This window comes from Tachypleus tridentatus, unplaced genomic scaffold (genome assembly GCF_004210375.1).
Source record: "Tachypleus tridentatus isolate NWPU-2018 unplaced genomic scaffold, ASM421037v1 Hic_cluster_2, whole genome shotgun sequence".
Classification (NCBI taxonomy): Eukaryota; Metazoa; Arthropoda; class Merostomata; order Xiphosura; family Limulidae; genus Tachypleus; species Tachypleus tridentatus.
In genome coordinates, this window is record NW_027467782.1 from 3,410,372 (window position 1) to 3,431,910 (window position 21,539).

The 21,539-nt window shown below is 31.8% G+C and overlaps 1 protein-coding gene across 1 annotated transcript; it reads right to left on the minus strand.

Annotated features, from left to right (window-relative positions):
* Positions 1 to 565: 565 nt before the first annotated feature.
* On the minus strand, positions 566 to 20,866 carry LOC143242930 (serine/threonine-protein kinase ATR-like). Its single transcript, XM_076486542.1, has 5 exons — positions 20,182 to 20,866; positions 8,038 to 8,204; positions 5,499 to 5,692; positions 3,466 to 3,558; positions 566 to 1,890 (listed from the first exon to the last, which is right to left on the minus strand). The coding sequence occupies exons 3-4, from the start codon at positions 5,675 to 5,677 to the stop codon at positions 3,480 to 3,482; spliced, it is 258 nt and encodes an 85-aa protein (XP_076342657.1). The 5' UTR covers positions 5,678 to 5,692; positions 8,038 to 8,204; positions 20,182 to 20,866; the 3' UTR covers positions 566 to 1,890; positions 3,466 to 3,479.
* Between the last annotated feature and the right edge of the window lie 673 nt (positions 20,867 to 21,539).

A 21,539-nucleotide genomic window follows, 5' to 3' on the forward strand; every position in this document is an offset into this window, starting at 1 on the left:
AAAATTTGATACATATCAAAATTCAATTAACTTCTAAATTAAAATTTCACATGAGAAATCCTTATAACATCTAGTTAGCTTTTACCAAATGTTTCTTAAGAAGAAATATTTTATTTCATGTCCATTAACAAATTTCTACATGGATTCAGTCAATTTGACCAATTCTCAATCACCATATAAAAATACAAAACCAATATACATTATGCTTTTTTTTACTCAAGAATGACTACAGATTACAAAACATAAATGTTTAGACACAACTGCTTAAATCTCATGACATTATACATTTATATAGATTTACTATTTTCATAATATTGACTTTTCAGCCTGTTTGGCTAACAATTCAGAAGTTACAATGCCACAGTGCATGTTTGCTAATGTTAATGTATCCAATAATATAAAACTGACCTTTAGGTTTTACAAAGTGACCTATATCATCTGCATTTTAGTGGACTAGTATTTGGTAAAATACAGTCATATACAATTATTATAAATTGTATATTTATATAGAACATTACTATTTAAAAACAAATTTTCTTAAACTAATTTATCTCAAAACGAGCAGTAAATAACAAAGTAAGCAAACAATTATCAGTTTTAGTTACAACCTATGTCCTCATTGCTGTTTGTCTTAGCTTGCTAAGCCTTCAGAAATGTCCCATGTGGAGGTTATGAAACAAAATTTTCTTTTTGATATTTTATATGTACATTAGAACAATCAAACAGTTATAAATTACTACACTGATAACATAGAATTCCATTATAATTTATCAAGTTTAAAAACTAAACTGTATTTGTATCAAATAAAACAGGAAATCTAGAACAGGCTAAAGACTCAAATTAGCAGCATGAAGGTTTGTTTCAAAGAAAGAGAGGACACCATCACATTTGAAAATGGCTAGGAAAATCATTAAAAAAATATTCTGAGCTTCTGATTGTTTTTTCAGATCATATATAGAAGTAAATGTATATACAAGACCATTTCTCAAAATGAAAAGGTACGATTCAACAAATATTGTTATAGTTTAGAAAATTAAATGATAAAAGTGTTTTTTTTTTTTTATTTTAGCTTATCCATTTGAGTTCCTAGTTGGTACATCTACAGACGTTGTGTTTTTACATCACAAGCATTTAATTTGAACCAGTGCTACATTCAACACAACACAGAACATATAAAAATTGAAGTTTTGGTGTATTTGTTTAATACTTACTTTTAAACTACAAAATTAAATACTGTATAATATCAAAATTTGAATTATAATCTACAGTTTGATACCAGAAATAGAGATAAATTCATAAAACTGTATTTCAATAAAATTTTGAATGCAACTTAATAAATGTAATAACATGGCCTTTGACATGTGACCCATCTGAAAAGGGTTAATAAAAGTCATATTATTCCCTGCACAATGCAATGCAATACTGACTAATCACGAGTAAGCACTCCCAAAAGATGTGAAAGATAAGTCTACAAAGATCATAAACACTTAAGACAACAAACCACATCAAATCAAAGTAGACGTTATTAAAGAAATATTTATAAAATATTAGACACAATGAAAGAATATTATTTTCAAAATTGTTTTTAGAGTTTTCTACACTTTTACCATTTTCAAGACCCTATGGAATCAATAAAATTATAAAAAAATGTGTTTAAGTTAAGAAATTTCATTAGATAAGTAGATTAATTAAAAGTTACTTTTCTTGCAATTGCAAAGTAAAGAAAATATACTTATGAACAAAAGTGTTCCAGGCTTGAGTACAAATTTGAGGGAAATCTTCCTCAGTAAAATGAATAGCTATCTTTAGAGTAGCCATCACTTTCATCCTCACTGCAGTAATGTGCTTTGGACCCATTAGCTCCATAATAGAATTTAAACTTCCTAATGCCTAAAATAAATGAGAAAATTAGTTTTAGATATAAAAGTTCTCTTTATGTATTTAATGAATTTTGAGCAGTTGTAAAGTTCTAGATTTTGTTTTATGAAATAAAAGTGTCCAGGTTTTAAACATGAAAACTCAAATATATACTACCAAAAATTAAGCACATAAGTGTCATACAGTGACAGTGGTAAAACTTCTTACGTTTGTTTAAAATAAACCTGTCCAACAACAGTAATTAAATGAAATTTCTGATGATATAAAGATAGGGATGTTGCAGCTACAGTTTACATTTTAAAACTCGATACACTTAAGAGAAACTGCTACAATCTCTATACAGAATAACAAACATTTCATGTTTGCAAAACTACAAAAAATTCATTGATGTTGTATCACTAAGTTTAATACTAGCAAGTCAGTTCTTTAAAAAACCTTAGAAACCAACAAAATTTCTTAATATTTCATTAATGTCCACAATTAGTTAAACAGGATGGAATACAATTATGTAACTACTCAAAATATTGTCCAATATTTGGATGTGTTGTTCCTACAGGCAAGCTTATCAATCCTTGTATTTAATGTATTTAGAGGTAGGAAATAATTAAATGTAAGCCTAATACTACAATATGAAGCTGATTGGTTCCATATATAAAGCACAAACCATATTCAAGAAACACTTCTATGGGTAAATGGTACATACCAGAGTACTGACCATTAGTGACAAAACATGCACCATACTCTAATTAACTCTAAAAATAACATATCCAAATATCCTACAAAATTAAACTATATTTTCTGTGAATAGATAACTGTGTTCCATTCAGTATTAAGTCTATAATTTTTTTTTCCTATGATAAATTCATGGGAGGATAACGATGAAGAAAGAGCTCGTTCTTTTATTGGAGCTAAGATGGTTAACTTCATCACCTTCATCCAGCATGATCAACTCTAGTTCTTATAACGTACAACCTATAGTTACTATTTTGGATGATTACATCAGTTTCAACAATTCTTAGGATAAATGATACATAACTGGAACAGCACCTTACTAACATACAGACTTTTACTTTCAACCATAAGAGCTTTGTCCAACTGTACGAGTCAAATAATGGGATTCACGGTTACTTTCATAACAAACTCACAACTGAAAGCATGAAGAATGTTCAGTAGCATTATATGTCAAACCCTGGACCCTACAAGCTAACCACTGGGCAATGCCAAGCCTGTATTATTCATACAGGGAGTCTTTGCTCTTTCATAAATATTTATTTACATAAATTTCACTTTCATATTTTCAATATGACTTTAAGATTATAAAGTTTTTTTTTACTAAATAATGATAACAATAGTTTAACTTAGAAAACCAATCATAAACAAACATGTTTTGTTTTGTTTTATACTAAATAATGATAACAATAGTTTAACTTAGAAAACCAATAATAAACAAACATGTGATATACATAGAATTTTATGGAACTGACTTTACTTTCTTTTAAGATAAATAAAATAAAATATACAAATGAATCACAAAACTTTCAAGCAATAAATTTAAATTTCCTAATTATCATGTAATAAAACACCTACTAGTTTCTTTTCCTCTAATGGAAAATTTGCATTAAGCAACTGGGAATCAAAGAAAGCAAGAAAACCCAAAAGTCGTGACTGTAAAAATTTGGCCTATGGATTAAAATAAAGCAATCAATTAAAGGTTATAATAACTTTTTACTGATTTAAAAATGAATTTCAATTCCTCTTCACAAAAGTTAACAAATACCAACTTATTTTATTAATGAAGCTATTTGCTCTGGTTATGTTTCTTACTCTACTTTTAGTTGTGTTGTAAAAATTATACCTGGTACTTATTTCCTACATATACAATATTACAATAATTGCTGTAATATAATGTTTAAGTATATAATTCTTAGGTAAATATACTTCTGAAAACTTTAATTCTCATAAAAGATTGCGAGCTCACAATTCCGTAGCTTGTAATTATTAAAATTGCTTTACTTGAAAGCATGTCCATATTACAGTTCTGAGAAGTCCGTTTGTGGCCCTGACTCAAAAGTTTGTGCACCACTGCTGTAAATACTTTACTCTGAACAATGCTAAACTTATGTTATGTTAACTTATAATTTCCTTGTATAAATACCAGAATTTTTAAAGTCAGATACAAGTAACTGACCAATATGACTCATCAAGAGTAAATAACTGACAAATTTTACTCAGAAACAATCATTTGGAATTTTTCTGGATACTTCAAGTCTCAAGTTTTTGAGAAATCTTAATATTCAAGGTGATTCTCAATTCACACTTTATTCAGCCAGCCTTTAAATTTATTACTTTCCATACATGGCTGCATGCTTTTAATATATTCTGCATAATGTACTGTATTAAAAAAAGTGCAAATATTTTAGTTTATAATGTAAAGATTTAAAACAAAATTGTCATCAAAGTACACTAGATGTGAATTCTCCTAGATGTTTCATTTTTTTAACGTTTTCAAAGATTTATAAAAGTTTCTTACACACCAAACATTCACAAATACTTTTTTTTTAATTTATATTAATTAGATGAAGTTCTAAAACTTAGGTTTCTTTTTAAATATTTAAGTAGTTTTTACTTATTCAATTAGCTCTCAGGAAATTAGAATTTTACTAAAAAGTAAATATATTAAACAAGTGGTTATTACTGATACTTCTTCACTTAATATTAACAATTCCATTTACTTTGAATGGCCATAATGTTTATTTTAACTAACAATTCAACATTAACTGTCCACAAAAAGGAGATACAGGGAAAAATCTCAGTCAAGATGCTACCAAAAGAAATTCCAACTAAACTTATAATAGTTTGATACAGCATGTCAGTTTTTATTTATCTTTATTGAGATATTTGCCCAAAATTTACATTTTACAGCACAGAATCAGATTTTTATTTATTGTAGATATGTAATGAAACTTTTTTAAGTATTTCAAATTTCAACTGTAGCCATTACTATATCTTCTGGTTTTGTAATAGGCTTTGTTCCATCATAACTTTCATCTTTCCATGCCAACATTGCAAGTCCACTAAAGACTTGTTCATAGTGAGTGCTGATGTGAAGAAGTAATTCATTATGTATTCTCTGGTAATCACATCTCAACAAGCTGCCTATCTCAATATTAGTCTCAGTTTAAAAATAAGAAATTCTGTTATAATCAAAGTCAGTTTAAATTAGATTTTATTAAATTAATACCATATATCTCACAAAGATACAAGTTTTTACAAAAATCTACTGAAGCGAATCCCATGCTTTCCCATATAATAATATGTGAAAAAAACAACCGAGACTTTAATTCTAAGTATTTAATTAATTGAGTCAAAAATGTAAATAATGTATGGAACTGCAGATATAAAATAACATACAGTATTGAGAGACTACAAACTTTGACCTTCCTTCTCCCATAAACATCTTACTTCTAAACATTGTCATACAAATTAAATTTGCCAAATACCAGTATTATGTTAAAAGTGTATTAGTATTGTTTGTTTTTAATAAAGTGCTGTATAAATACACAATTATATGGCTAAGTAATAGCAAATATAAGCCAAAGTTGAATGCAAGTAGTACTTACCTGAACATAGGTGAGTGCTTTTCCATTTCTTCTTTAGAGCAGTGACGAACAAGGTATGAAAATATGTATTTAAAATGGTTCATTAAGAGTTCTTGCTTCTGCATTCTCATCTGTTTGGCCAGTACTTTCAGCAACATTGAAGCTTCAGGAGAAGCTTTAGTAGCAAGTGGAGGCAACATGTAGCGTAAAGTGCTCTATTATTCGAAAAGCAACATGGATGTACAAGTGATTTCTAACAGTGATAACAATGTATATATTTCAGTTTTAAAACTACATATACAGCCTTTCCCATTTTAAACCAAAGACTAACATACATATTTATGTGCTTGTTTTACACTTTCAATAAACAATACATTATAAATATGAGCTACTAAATACTTTGATCTTTACATATGTAACAGGTAAAAAAATATATGTATTTTAAATATGTATTTAATATAAAATAAAAATAATATATAATATAATATAAAATATGTATTTTAAAGTGATAAGTACTTTTTTTGATAAGAAATTGATACAAATATGAGAAAAAACAACAATAAACACATGAAACGAGAACAAATTAAAAGTCACAATACAAGAACAGCCAACCAAGAAGTAATAATTCAGTGAAAGAGAACAGAGGGAGTTGCACATATCAGGAGCATGTGTGTTGCACTACTATTGGTGGGAAGGTTGTCACATGATAATCTGCATGCAAGACACACTTTACCATTTAACTGTTAGGCATGCTTTTTTTTTACATATAGATAAAAGCACCAAACTATTTATTGATGTGAGAGGAAGTAATGTTTGGTATTGGAAGAATAATCATGAAACAACTCTGGTACATCAAAACTAAGGCAATTTTCAGTTTGTTTTTATTCTTACCCAAATCCAAGTCTGAATACTAAGCAAACATATGATTTTGTATCATAACTGTTATATAGATATGATACAAAATCATATAGATCTGTGTTAAAAATTTCATAATTTTCATTTTTCTCCACTAATTTGAAAATGATAGAATGTGTAAAAAAGAATTTTTGGCATAAACACTGTAATCATAGGTAAAATCATGTTATAAATTTTAATAATTCACAATAAACATTCAATAAAGCTTACAAAACTTGATATATTTCTGTATTTATATTAATATTCATTATTTCAATGCCAGAAAGAAATAAAGAGCAAACATCACAACAGAAATTTCTTACATATATTTTGTGTATTTTTTTCATTTTTATACTTAAAAGTAAGACAATAAAGCATTGTAACAGAAATGTTTAAATTTACATAGGGAAATACACTATCAAGATTTTAACAATCACAATTGAATAATAAAGATACACCACATGGCCAAAAGTAGGTGAATACCCATATGTGCTTGTTGAACATTTCATTCCAGAAACATGGGCATTAATATGGAGTTGATACTGCCTTTGCTGCTATAGCAGCCTCCACAGGAAGGGTTTTCCCTAGATTTTGAAAGATGGCTGTGGGAATTCACTCCTATTCAGTCACAAGAGCAAGAAGGCCTGGCTTGCAGTCAGCATTCCAATTCATCCCAAAGTTGTTCAGCAGGGTTGATGTCATGGCTCTGTGCAGGCCAGTCAATTTCTTCAACATCGACCTCAGCAAACCATGTTTTATGGACCTTGCTTTGAGCATGGGGCATTGTAATGTTGGAAAAAGGGGCCTTCCCAAACTGTTGCAAAATTTTGGAAGCACACAACTCTAGAATGTCATTGTATGCTGTAGCATTAAGACTTCCTTTCACTGGAACTAAAGAGCCTAGTTTAAACCTTGAAAAACAGCCCCAGACCATTATTCCTCCTCCACAAAATTTTATGCATTCAGGCGGGCATTGTTTTCCTGGCATCTGCCAAACCCAGATTCGTTCATCAGACTGCCAGATAGTGAAGCAAGATTCATTACTCCAGAAAACGTGTTTCTACTGATCCAGAATCAATGGTGGTAACTTTACACCACGCCAGCCAATGCTTGGCATTGCTCATGGTGACCTTACACTTGCATGTGGCTGCTCGACCATGGAAACCCATTTCATGAAGTTCCCAATGAACAGTTCTTGTGCTTGCATTGCTTACACAGGCAGTTTGGAACTCAGTAGTGAGTGTTGCAACCGAGAAAAGACAATGTTTATGCGTTATGCGCTTCACCACTTGGCGGTCCCATTCTGTGAGCTTCTATGACCTACCTCTTCATGACTACAGTTTTTTTTTTCTTCTAGACGTTTTCGCTTCACAATAAGAGCACTTACAGTTGACCAGGGCAGCTCTAGCAGGGCAAAAATTTGACGAACTCACTTGTTCGAAAAGTAATATCTTATGACAGTGCCATGTTGAAAGACTCTGAGCTCTTCAATACAACCCATTCTACTGCCAATGTTTGTCTCTGGAGATTGCATGGCTGCATGCTTGACTTTATTCACCTGTTGGCAACGGGTGTGGCTGAAATAGCTAAACCCACTAATTAGAAGGGTGTCCGCATACTTTTGGCCATGTAGTGTGTATAACAAATATAGAAAATCACAACTCACTTCAAAGGTTCTTCTCCTTTAATGTCATTGCTAGCTCTCTTTCTTTTGGTGGATAACCTACTTGTAGATGGTTGATGTTGAACAGGTTTTCCTTGAATTGTGGGATTATGAGCAGACAACTGCTTGAGCTCTTCTCTTTGTATATATAATAATGCAGTCTTGACACACTATATATAAACACACACATATTTAATTACAATAATAATTAAGAATATGTAAATTGAAAGAAAAATAAATCACAGAAACTTAAATTATATTTTTTAGAAAGAACACTGTGCAATATTTGAAATGAAGAAACCCAAGTAACAGAAAAAAATTTGATATTAATGTAACCTTATCTTTAAACCACAGTACATATGCACACAATTAAGCTCAGTCAATTGGAACAACCACATGACCTCTTTGTACCCATTCAAGGTCTTTATAGCTTTAAATACTTCCAATTTTCAATAGTGTACATATTTACAAAATTTTGCACACTTTCGGTTAACATCATAAATAATATTTTTTTAGTGAAGTAGTTTTAGTAAAATAAAATAAAGATTTGTCCACGTTTATATTAACCAACCTCATAACCACCAAAACAAAATCAAATTACATTAACCAACCTCATAACCCCCAAAACAAAATCAAATTATATTAACCAACCTCATAACCACCAAAACAAAATCAAATTACATTAACCAACCTCATAACCCCCAAAACAAAATCAAATTATATTAACCAACCTCATAACCACCAAAACAAAATCAAATTATATTAACCAACCTCATAACCACCAAAACAAAATCAAATTATATTAACCAACCTCATAACCACCAAAACAAAATCAATCTAAACTACCCTTTTCTGATTTTCGGAATGACTCTAAATTGTAACACAAAACTACATTCTTTTACCCTAAGTAGTTTTAAGGTCCTAACAGTGTACATCTATTTGTAATTAAAAATTTATTTTTTTATATGCTCTTTGAATCCTGTCTAACTATTATCTGTGTCACTCAAGGCACATACAGCTCACGTTACAGTACTGAATCACATTAACTACAAGATACTTGCACGTGTGGCTTGTGAAACATTTTTATTATATTATTATTATTTTCTTTACATAATCTATTCTTAACTAATCTAAAAAGAGATCCACATTTTTACATTTTGATTACTTTTAATAATAATAAATAAAGAAGAAACAAGACAAATATGAAATAATGTACTTTATCTTCTTTTTTCTTGCTGTAGATTGTTGAGAACACTTTATACTACTGTTTTTACACTAATGGTAGTAATGCATTAAATAATTTTCATTTAATTAAATAACGGACCAAAGAACATATACTGATAATATGTAAAAAGCAGATAATTTCTCCTAACACTCAATTTTCTACCTTTCTACCTATGCAACAAAAGCTGTTGCAAATCTGTCCAAGCTAGCCATTAAATTTCCCATGAGAAAGAAGATTGTTCTCTGAGTAAAACTAATGTTTATTTTTTCAGAATACAACATTATACAATACATCATTTGATAGATCAAAACCTTGACTTTCTGTTGGTTATAAATAATATATAAATAAATCTAAGAGAGAATAATCACCAAAACCTGAAAGAAAGGATATGACAGCTTGATGTGGCAGGAATGGGGTCTGATTTTTTATTTATAGCTTTGTAGCCAAACAAAATTGAAGGCTATAAAAATTATGGTTAGTCTGAGCAATGACAATTTTATTCTGAGTAATTTAAGTTTAATTTTGTACTTTTTGAAAGGGTGGTGAATAAAATAGGGAAGACAAGATACCTAAAGTAAATATGTCGTGTTATACTAAGAGAAATTCAGGAAGTTTTTTTAAAATATGACCTCGTAGAATTAAAAACTTATAAAGATACGAATCATTAGCTAAAATTTTAAGCTTTTCTAAACAATATAACATAAAAGAAAAAATAGTTTAATAAAAGTTTAAATGTAAGACACTAAACGATACCTTGGGTGAGAAGATTAGTTAACCAAAGACTTTTAAAAATGCTGGTCTTTCATTTTTGATTTGTTTATGAATTTTGTGGAAAACTATCCAAGGGCTTTACATGCATAGCTGTCTCCAATTCTGAAGTATAAGACTAAAAGGAAGGTAGCTAAGGAACAGCCAGTGAGATTTGATAGTTACACTTATTGCACCCACAAGCCCCACAGAACACACATTTGCAGTAATGAAACACAGATAATAAAATCTTAGATTCACAGTTTGAGCACATTAATCACTTGGCTGCACCAAACTAATGGTCCATTATGAAAGATTTTACAAAAGCTCCAGATAAAAGAATAATGTGCAGCAGTATAAAATATGAATGTAAATAACAAAAACATGATATGAGTATACACATACTTATCTATTCATTTTCTCAAAGTGTAATAGACATATAAAACTTTGTTAGCTAGTCTAATTTATAATGCAAAAATACACTACAGTTCTACAAAACACCTTTATCCAATACATACATACAAGTTTCATATTTTAAAAACCCTTTCAACTCTACAGTTTATCTTCACCATTTTTCGACAATGATTTAATGAACTTCACTCAGAGATTCAATCAACTTCTTGGGAACAGAAAAGTTTCTCCTTTTAGGGTAGCTCATCAGGTAAGTAAATGTGTCAACAATTGCAACTCAAGTTTTCAGTTGTAAGTTGATACAAACCATACCTATCTAAAATATGAAAGAATCAACTAGTTCACATACATTTAAAGACTCACAGAAATGGTTAAGTGAAATGAAATGTAAATGATAAACCTTAACTTTAAAAACTGTACTAGTGATAAAGTATTTTCTTTTCATAAGCCATTGTGCCAATATCTTATAAAAATAATTCAAAATAAAGAATCTGTAAAGTTTATTTTTCTTTTTTGTCATACTCTTTTCCTTTATATATAAACTCTCAGATCTAAAGTTTGCAATAGTTAATTTATTTGAAACCTACAACTAGCTAGTAGACAAGCAAAAAAAAGTTATAAAATAAAAAATTATTTTAGTTTACTTTCTGTAAATGTAAACATTTTATTGCCTGAAAAAAGACCAAAATAAAACCTGTGTGTCAGCCCTGAAACACACTTTCAAAATTCAAATTTAATTCTGAATTTCTTTATGGTTTGGTATCAAACACTTTCAGAATACTTAGAACTAATTTTACTTTGTTTTGTTCCTACGTTTGATCAGTTTAACAATTATGCAACTAGCTTAAGACATATAGCTACTTTAAAAACAAATGTTTTCTTCATGAACACATTGGAAACAAATTATAACAGAAGTTCTTGGAAGGTTTCTGACTTGTTTGAATGAATAACTACATACTATTCTGAATAAAGAAAAATAAACCAGTTCTACTTATAAACAATCTCAAATGTGGGAGGTAAAGAAAAAAAATTATTTTTCTAGGTTACACTGAAGGTAGTAATTATCTTCCTTAGTTGGTTGGTTGGTTGATTTGGTGTTTTATGGCACAAAGCAGCTGGGCTATCTGTGCTAAACATCCAGTAAAAAGATAAAATTAAAGTAAAATAAAAGAAAATTAAGGTAAAAAAAAACAAAGTAAAAAAACCATAAACCAATGTTTACATCTAGTCTAAAGCATTAAAACAAAACTACAGTAATACAAGTTGTAGAGGACTTTCTGCAGCATAACTGTAATTATCATAACTCGCTAGGAAGATTAAAAGAGATAAGTACGAAAACCATCATCAGTCACCTGTAGCTGGCCTTTCCAGTCTTGGTTCCAAGTTATTTGATGTTATAGCTATTTTCAAAAAGTAAAGTAATTAAAGTTTTAAAGGAAGTATAGCAAAATTTTAATAGTAACTTGCCAGGATGACTAACAGGTAGTTCAAACAGCAGCGTTAGTCACCTAAGTAGACCTTTCCAGTCCTATTTGAGTTACTTGACTTTACAGTCATTTTCTAATTTCAAATCAAACTAGATAGACTGTGATTCTCCAAAGGGATTCTCATCAAAGAAGGTCTAAAGAAACTTAAATGGCATTAGAAAGACTGATGGCCTTTAAAAAACTAAAAACATTTCCAAGGTGGACAATGTCATTATGGACAAACCTTAGGACAGAATATGGTGAAAATGGCACCATCGTTGATAGTCATAACGATGGCAAGAAAGTAAAATGTGGTATACAGTGACCTGAGTATCACACAGACAACATAATGGTGTATCAGTTCCAGATAAATGAAAACAATGAGTTAAAAACTGTGACCAATACATAGTCTAGTTAGAACAACTTCCTCCTTCCGATCCTTACGGTAACAAGGACAGCCAAAGTCTAATACAGGGTTGTATTTGGAAAAGCATGTTTTGCATTGCTCACTCCAAATTGACTGCGAGATGGCACAGAGCCAAGCCTTGAATACAGGACCATAGTCCAAGTATCAGACAGGCACAGCGGTGATAGTGCCAGAGCAGATAGACTTAGCTGCAGTGTCGGCAAGCTAGCTCCCATGAATACCAATATGGCCCAGTATCCAGAAAAACTGAATAGAAGTAGATGATAAAGAGAAATGGGCCAGTCAGTTGTGAATATTGGTGACAACAGGGTGTGAACCAATGTGAAGCGATTCTAGGGCCAGAACTAAGCGAGTCAGTATAAATCATGCAGTTTGAGTACTGCTTAGCTTCTATGTGATCCAGGGCAAGAGAAATGGCATACAGTTCAGTAGTAAACACAGAAGCTGTAGAGGGATTTTACGTGCAACCATGGTAGAGTCCACACAGTCACCTGATTTTGAACCATCTGTATAAACAGGAATGGAAAGATGGTTCAAAAGATGTTCAGCAAATAACAAACAGTATTTCCAATCAGGAGTGTCTACTTTTCTCAGATAGCTTTAAGATAATTCACAATTGGGGATGGTAATAAACCATGGTGGGATGGGCTGACCAGTGGATACAGCAATGTTATCCAACGACAGACCCAATTCATCCAACTATGACTGGATATGAAGGCTAAAAGGAGCAATGGCATACCGTCTGGTCTGAAAAGCATGAGCCAACGAGGAAAGAAAACACAACCCTAGATGGGATGCTTTGGTTAGGAACAAAGTTTCAAAGCATATAGTAAAGACAGTTGTAAATGGCAGAGGTGCAAAAAAAGTTCATGAGACTATGTACAAGCTCTGAACTGGGGAAGTACAGAAACCCCCAGTGCAGAGCTGAAGTCCTTAATAATGAATAGTGTCCAGCATCTTTAAGGCCAATAATCTGGCAGAGCCATAGACCAGTGATTCATAGTCGAGGTGGCCAAGCATGTCCAAGTGTGTTAAGATTCGAATTCCCATCACATCAAACATGCTCACCCTTTCAGCCATGGGGGCATTATAATGTGACATTCAATCACACTATTTGTGGGTAAAAGAGGAGCCCATGAGTTGGCAGTGGGTGGTGATGACTAGCTGCCTTCCCTCTAGTCTTACACTGCTAAATTAGGGACAGCTAGCACAGGTAGCCCTCGAGTAGCTTTGCACGAAATTCAAAAACAAGCAAACCATAGTCGAGTGTCGGTCAAATAAGAGCACGATATATCTTTAGCATAGAACATCGATCCACTCCACAAGTGATGGAAGAGAGAACAAGGAGGATGTTCAGTGCTCTTGTACATTGACCTGTAGCTGCTTGATATGTGGTATAAGGTCAGCTTACGGTCAAAGATAAGCCCCAAGAACTTAGTCTCAAAGACCTCAGGCAGCACAACTTCACGCAATGGAGTTCAGGATGAGGACGAATACCCCATTGGTGGCAGAATTGCATGCAAACTGTTTTAGTGAGAGAGAAGGTAAAGCCCTTTGCTGTGGTCCACTTCAGTAAACAATTGAGAGCAGTTTGTAGCTGCCGCTCAATATACCTCATGTTCAATAACTGGCATGAGATGTGAAAGTCGTCGATATAGAGCGTGTTTGCAATAGTGAGAGGGAGTTGTTCAGTGATGGCATTAATTTTATACTGAAAAGTGTGACATTCAGAACACAGCCCCAAGAGACTCCAAGTTTCTACAGAAAAAAATGGTAAAGTGTTGAACCCACATGAACTTGGAATTGCCTGACCATTAACAAATTTTTAATAAATGTGGACAAATGGCCACGTAACCCATATCTATGCTGTCTCACAAAATGCCATATCTCCATGTTGTATTATAAGCCTTCTCAATGTCAAAGAATATTGATACAAGATGTTTGAGAAAGGCTTTTCTAACTGAAGTATGGATATACACATAAAAAAACTTACAAAAAAAAATTAAAACACTAAGACATTTCTTTAATTCATTTTAATTATTTATCTAAAAAGATTAATTTTTCTTGTTTGAATGTGTTACTGATAACACAGACTTCTATGATACTTTCATTAACCTTTTGATCTGGAATGTATAAACTACCGAAAAGTTGTTTATCAAGAATACAATTAAAGTTACAGGCAATGAAGTTTGTGTTTTAAGCAGAAATAATTTGAAGCACAAACATCAAATGAATGAACATGAAAAAACCTATATTCATATAACTTACACTAGAGAAAATGAAGCTTTTTATTTTTTCAAAGCTAGCTAATGTAAGTATTGTGTATTACACAAAGAAGAGCATTTATTAGGTCATTTTATATGAAATGGCTTATTTTCACTTAGTAGAACAGTGACTGTGATTAGAATAAGCTGAATACAATAACTTGACTGTATGCTATTTGATACTACTGAGAGTGCTGTGTTTTACATTTGCCTGTCATGTCAAGTTGTATTATAATTGTTTTTGTATTTCTTTGGAACCCTACACAAGATGATTTCTTCAAAAGAACTGAAACTACTTTTTTGATATGAGCTCAAATTGGCAAAAAAATGCAGTCAAGGTTGCTAAAAACATCAATTTGGCACTGGAACAAGGGAATACTTCTCAAACTACTATTCGTTCTGGTAATAGGAACCTCGAGAATAAACACTGAGGAAGGCTTCAATCTGTTGTGAATGAAGAAACAGTAAGAGCTACTGCATAAGCTAGCCCACACATGACAGTTCATATTAAGTGCTACTGCATAAGCTAGCCCACACATGACAGTTCATACATATTTAGTGCTACTGCATAAGCTAGTCCACGCATGACAGTTCATATTAAGTGCTACTGCATAAGCTAGCCCACACATGACAGTTCATATTAAGTGCTACTGCATAAGCTAGCCCACACATGACAGTTCATATTAAGTACTACTGCATAAGCTAGCCCACACATGACAGTTCATATTAAGTGCTACTGCATAAGCTTGCCCACACATGACAGTTCAGGCACTTTCAGTAGACTGAGAAGTTTCCAGTGCAACTGTTTCTCATCACCTGGCTGCAATCAGAAAGTTAAAAATTTGGGCAAAGAGGTACCACATGAACTGATAGAAGAGCAGAAAACTGGTTAGGAACAAGAGGGAGTCATTCTTAAAGCAAAGCATTACCTATGACAAGAAGTGGATCCTATATGGAAAAAAAAAACCTATGCAGAAAATATAGCATACTTTGATTATTGAAACTGGTGTTTGTAAAAAATATGGAGTTTTAATTTTACATATACAGTCAGCCATTTCAAATGAAACAAACTACTACAAAGCAGGCATCAACAAAACCACTGTAATAACTGAATGTCAAAAAAGATTATTGTACTATTAAAACTTTAACTGTACTAAATAGATGTGACATAGAGCACATCATACTAAGAGGACATAGAAAATACCATAGTGTTAAGAAGATACCAACAAAACCACCATCCTCAGTGTAAAAAAAGCAAGCATCCTCAATAATCATCAACAAGTACCCTGAAGTATCAGTATTCCCAGAAGAAAACTGTGGTAACACAACATCAACATGAACACTGTACTAATATAGCAACATAAAATCATTGTACTGACAATGCATAAACAAGGATACAATAATTAACAATATACTAGAATAACTGTAGTGTACAGGTTAATATGTTCACTGTACTAATATGTATTAACAAGATCAATATGCTGAAACAACAGCCAAAAGATATCTAAGGTAACAGAATGCCTACAAAGTCATTATAATAAGAGCACATCATAAAGCTAGTATACTGTCTGTTCATGATGCAATAGTATACAGGATATTGACAAAAAAAAAAAAGAGAGAGAGAGAGAAAAATATTACTACACTGACAACACAACTGTATATATATATATATTCAGGGAACCATCAAGCCCAACACAACACCAGAATAACAAAACGTTATGATAACATAAAATAACTAAAAGATCACTGCAATAAAAGAACAGATAAAAATCCATTGTACAAGAACATATATAACAACACTGTATTAACTCTCTCAACACAGCCTTGATCTGTATGACTGACCATGTGACCTCCTTGTGCTTGTTTACAGTCTGTTTAGATTTAATACTTCTAACTTTCAAAGTGGTATATTTTCAAAATCTGGCAATGTTTCAGTTAATATTACAAGTCTCTAACATACAAAGAATCATATTTAATTAAATAAAATAAAGATTTGTCCATATGATAATTTGTTTTGAATAATCTGTGTGAAAAGTTATTTTAATGTTAAAATTAAAATACCTCCTTTGTATATAACCCTAAGACCTCCATAAATACATTTCAAACATTTTTTTCAGTAAATCTTGATAGTTTATATGTTATTTTTCTAACCCAACTCAAAACAGGATTGATTAACTTCACTGACCTTGAAACCACCAAAAACAATAAAATAAATTTAAAAAAACCCTGAATTACCCTTTCTTCTTTCTAGAATGACTTCATATTGCAAGAAGAAACTACACTCATTTATCCTAAGTAGCTCTTAGTTTGTAACACATCTATTTATAATTAAGGTTTATCACCATTTAAACTGCAACAAACTACTGTCAAGCCATTATAAGATGTAAAATCAAGTCAAGAAACATCCAGCTCACATTACGCTATCGAATTACATTACCCATGAGCTACTACAACTAGTACAATAAGCTCAAGTGTCTCGTGAAAAAATTATACTTATTGTTGATTTTACTTTATCTTAACTTAAAAATATCCTTACTTATTTTTTACATTTTAGTTGCTTTTATAATTATACACAAAAAATAAACATAAACAAATAAATAAATGAAACACTTGAACAATCTACACTGTTTCTCTTGATTGTTGAAGAGAGTTAACCATAACTTTTAATGCTACTTATATTATCGCAATTTATAATTTTTATTTCATTAAATAATGCTACAAACAACATAGACTATAACATGCAAAATTTACACATCACTCAAAAATTTACTAGCTTTCTAGATCTGTGACAAGAGTCATTACAAATTAATCCAAGCTAGTCATTTCTCAATGGAACGTTGGTTATACAGAAGAAAATATTGTGAAATACATCATTTGATAGAATGAAAACCTTAACTGTCTATTAGTTATAGGTAACATACAGTTAAGTGTAAAGAGAACTATGAACACAACTTGAAAGAGAGGATGTGACAGCAGGAGTCTGACTTTCTATTCAGTAGAAAAAAATGTTGAAGACTATATTTAATGTGGTTTATCTGAGCAATGATGATTTTAGAGAAAGTAGTTTTCATTCAATTTCATACTTCTTCCATGGGTGGTGGATAAAATCTGCCATGAGAGCATGTGTCATGTGTGTCACACTAGGAAATATTCAGGATTTTTTGAGATAGTGCCTTGCAAAATTAAGAGCTGATTATTTATATGTTATTAAAATATGGTTTATTAACAAAGGTTTTATGCTATTCTAATTGGCATACCATAACCATGAAGTTGTTTAATAAAATATTCAAGGTAAGACACTAAAACATTGTGTCATGCTCAGCACCCAGTGTGATGGGGTTAAAGGAAGAGATAAGACAATTGTACTATAACATCAACAAAACTACTGTGCTAAAGGAATACAAACCAGAGCATTACACCAGCAAAACAAAAACACCACTATAATAAAGGAATAAATTCAAATCTACTATACCAGAATATCAATAACACTACTGTAATAATGGAACAAAAACATGACTACTGTACCAGAACGTCAATAACACTACTATATTAAAGGAACAAAAACATGACTACTGTACCAGAACGTCAATAACACTACTATATTAAAGGAACAAAAACATGACTACTGTACCAGAACATCAGTAACACCACTATACTAAAGGAACAGAAACAAGACTATTGTACTAGAACACCCATAACACCACTGTATTAAAAAAACATAAACAAGACTGCTGTACCAGAACATTAATAACACCCCTGCTCTAGAGGAACAGAAACAATAGTATATCAGAATATCAATAACATCACTGTACCTAAAGGACAGAAACAAGATTACTATACCAGAACACCACTGCACTAAGTGAACAGAAACAAGATGACCGTACCAGAACATCAATAACACCACTGTAATAAAGGTACAGAAACAAGACTACTATACCAGAAACTCAATAACACCACTATACTAACTAAACAGAAACAGGACTAATGTACCAGAACATCAATAATGCCACTGTCCCTAAGGAACAGAAACAGGACTAATGTACCAAAACATCAATAATGCCAGTGTACCTAAGGAACAGAAACAGGACTAATGTACCAGAACATCAATAATGCCACTGTACCTAAGGAACAGAAACAAGACTAATGTACTAGAACATCAGTAAACACCACTGTAGCTAAAGAACAAAACAAGACTAATGTACCAGAACATTGGTACTAAAGAAATGTTTTTGACTGTACTAAGTCATGAACAGTGTAATAATAGCACAGTAACATTTAGTTCTATGTAGGTAATCCAAGTAATTGTTAACAACACACAAACGTACTACATTATCTTACTTAGAAAATTATAGAGGAATCCATCAGTAACAACAGAGCATTTTACAATGTGAGGTGCACATAACATGAAACTTATTATTAACATAAACATAATATATTCATTGACCCTCTGGGTGGAGAATGGCAGTTCTTCAGGATGGACATACATGGTTATCAATACCTAGCAGTTTTCGTATTAGTAGTAAAGTATTCTATTACCAAAACACTCATCAACCTGTGCAAAAATTATTTAGCTAAGAAAGAAGCTGCATCATTCAAATGATGCAATGGCCCTCTAGAGCCCTGATCTCAATCCAACTATGCAGAGCTGGGATTTGATAGATCCAAAATAAGATAAATCAAAAGTTACATTTAAAGAAACTTTATGGGAGTGTATTAGAGACACTTAGAACAATATCCTAAAAGAAACTTTAATTAAATATTTTACAACCATGCATGAAAGATGGGACAACTAGCACTTCCACCAAGTTTCTTTTGTACTGAATATGAAGATTAATACACTTCTGATGTTTCACGTGTGACCAACTTTCTATTGTTTTGTGAAAGTAACCTGACACCTAATGTTTGACTAACATTTTGCACAGTACTGTATAGCTGGTAATATAATGCTTGTATCAGTGCAGGTTTAGAATACAAGTTGTGTATCTTGTGGTCAGTGCTCTTACTTTCTTCAATTTCATGCTATTTCAGAAGCTATACAACTGCTTCAATAAATAAGGACAAGTACAAATAACTGATAAAATTAAAACTAGGTATAGCTCATTTGATATATAAAACACAATATTATGACCAATGATAATATCAAATTCATTTGTCTTATTTTCTTTCACATTTTAATGGCTAATTTAATCATGTGTGAAAAACTGTATGAGAAGATGAGAAAATGATTATGTCATAAATGGAACAATGCAGACAAAATAAAACTTTAACAAAAAAAAAATCTCTCTAATGGATACATTTACATGATTTAAGACACAGGGAAAAAGAAAACCAGATGTGACAAAACTATTAAAATCATTTCACAATTATATTTCAAAAAAATTCATAATCTAAAATAGTACACAAATACTAAACAAACTTACATAATTTTTCAAGTACAAGCATAGATATTATCCAATTAGGTTACACATTTTAGTGGGAGAGGGCAACAAACAACAACAGCACAACATCAACTAGCCAGTCAAAAGGGTTAAAAATAAGATCATTTTAATTCCCATCTTCAAAACGTGTGCAGGATATATTTTGCTCAAAATAAAATAAGCCACTTACATATTCTAGATATGCCAGTCAGATGCTATTAACTGAATTCAAAATTGACTCAGATCTAATATAAAATTTTCTCTCTGTATAAGGACAAAAATCTATGTTTGTCTTATCTTACACCTCCTAGAGTAGCTCACAGATGGGCGGTATGTGATACTGACTACCTTCCCTGAAGTCTGTCTCCGTATTAAGGATGGCCAGAGGAGATAGTGCTGGAGTGACTCAGAATATTATTTTTACACAGTTGCTCTATATGAATGACTTACACAGGTTTACTTCTTATGCGCCTCAGTAAATTTTCCATCGTATTATTTAAATATTACGGTATCAGACAGCACATTTTTACAATGTTTTACACACATAGAAAAGAAATGACTTAATTAAAATTCTTCAAGTGTGTATTAATAGATGAGTAAGAACGGACCAACTTTCTAATGTACAGTAATGGACACTTGTTTTCCTAATTAACATTACTGTTTAAAGTACTTGTAAGGTCAAATAATCCAGAAAAGAAAAACTGTCGCCACTGATAAGGACTCGTGGGTTTTGCTGCAGTGAAAGCACGTTGCTTGTCGCATCGATTCTGAACATCCGTCAATTCTCGTTTACGTTAGAGTGTTTCTGTTAACAAAAGTATTGTCATTACGTGCCACGTTTTAGGTTCTACAACGTGTCAATAGGAACGTCTACTTGTCCTCTACTCATAACTTTATACCTACCCACTGAAGCTAGAGGACAAAAAGCACTTTATTCCTCACTGTATGTATACAATCAATTTCTTTTAAATATATGAAACATATAATTTATTCATATTTTTTTCGATATATTCATATTAAAAAATCACAACAAAAGGTTTTTGACGGTTTACTAAAATTACTCTTTCGTTTTATTAAGTTTATTCTAAAAGTAAGTCATCCTTATTGTTAATAATGCTTTGGAATTTCGCACAAAGCAACTCGAGGGCTATCTGTGCTAGCCGTCCCTAATTTAGCAGTGTAAGACTAGAGGGAAGGCAGCTAGTCATCACCACCCACCGCCAACTCTTGGGCTATTCTTTTACCAACGAATAATGGGATTGACCGTCACATTATAACGCCCCCACGGCTGGGAGGGTGAGCATCCTTTGGCGCGACTCGGGCGCGAACCCGCTACCCTCAGATTACGAAGCGCACGCCTTAACGCGCTAGGCCATGCCAGGCCCTGTAATAATGCAACATTATCTTATAAGACAGTTGTATGTCATTATACACATGATTATTAAAAACTGTTTAATTAAAAAAAACCGAAGAGTTATACAGAAACTAGAGGGAAAGTTTAAAAGTGTTTAATTTCAGCTACAAATCCCTATTTTCACTCGAACCTTT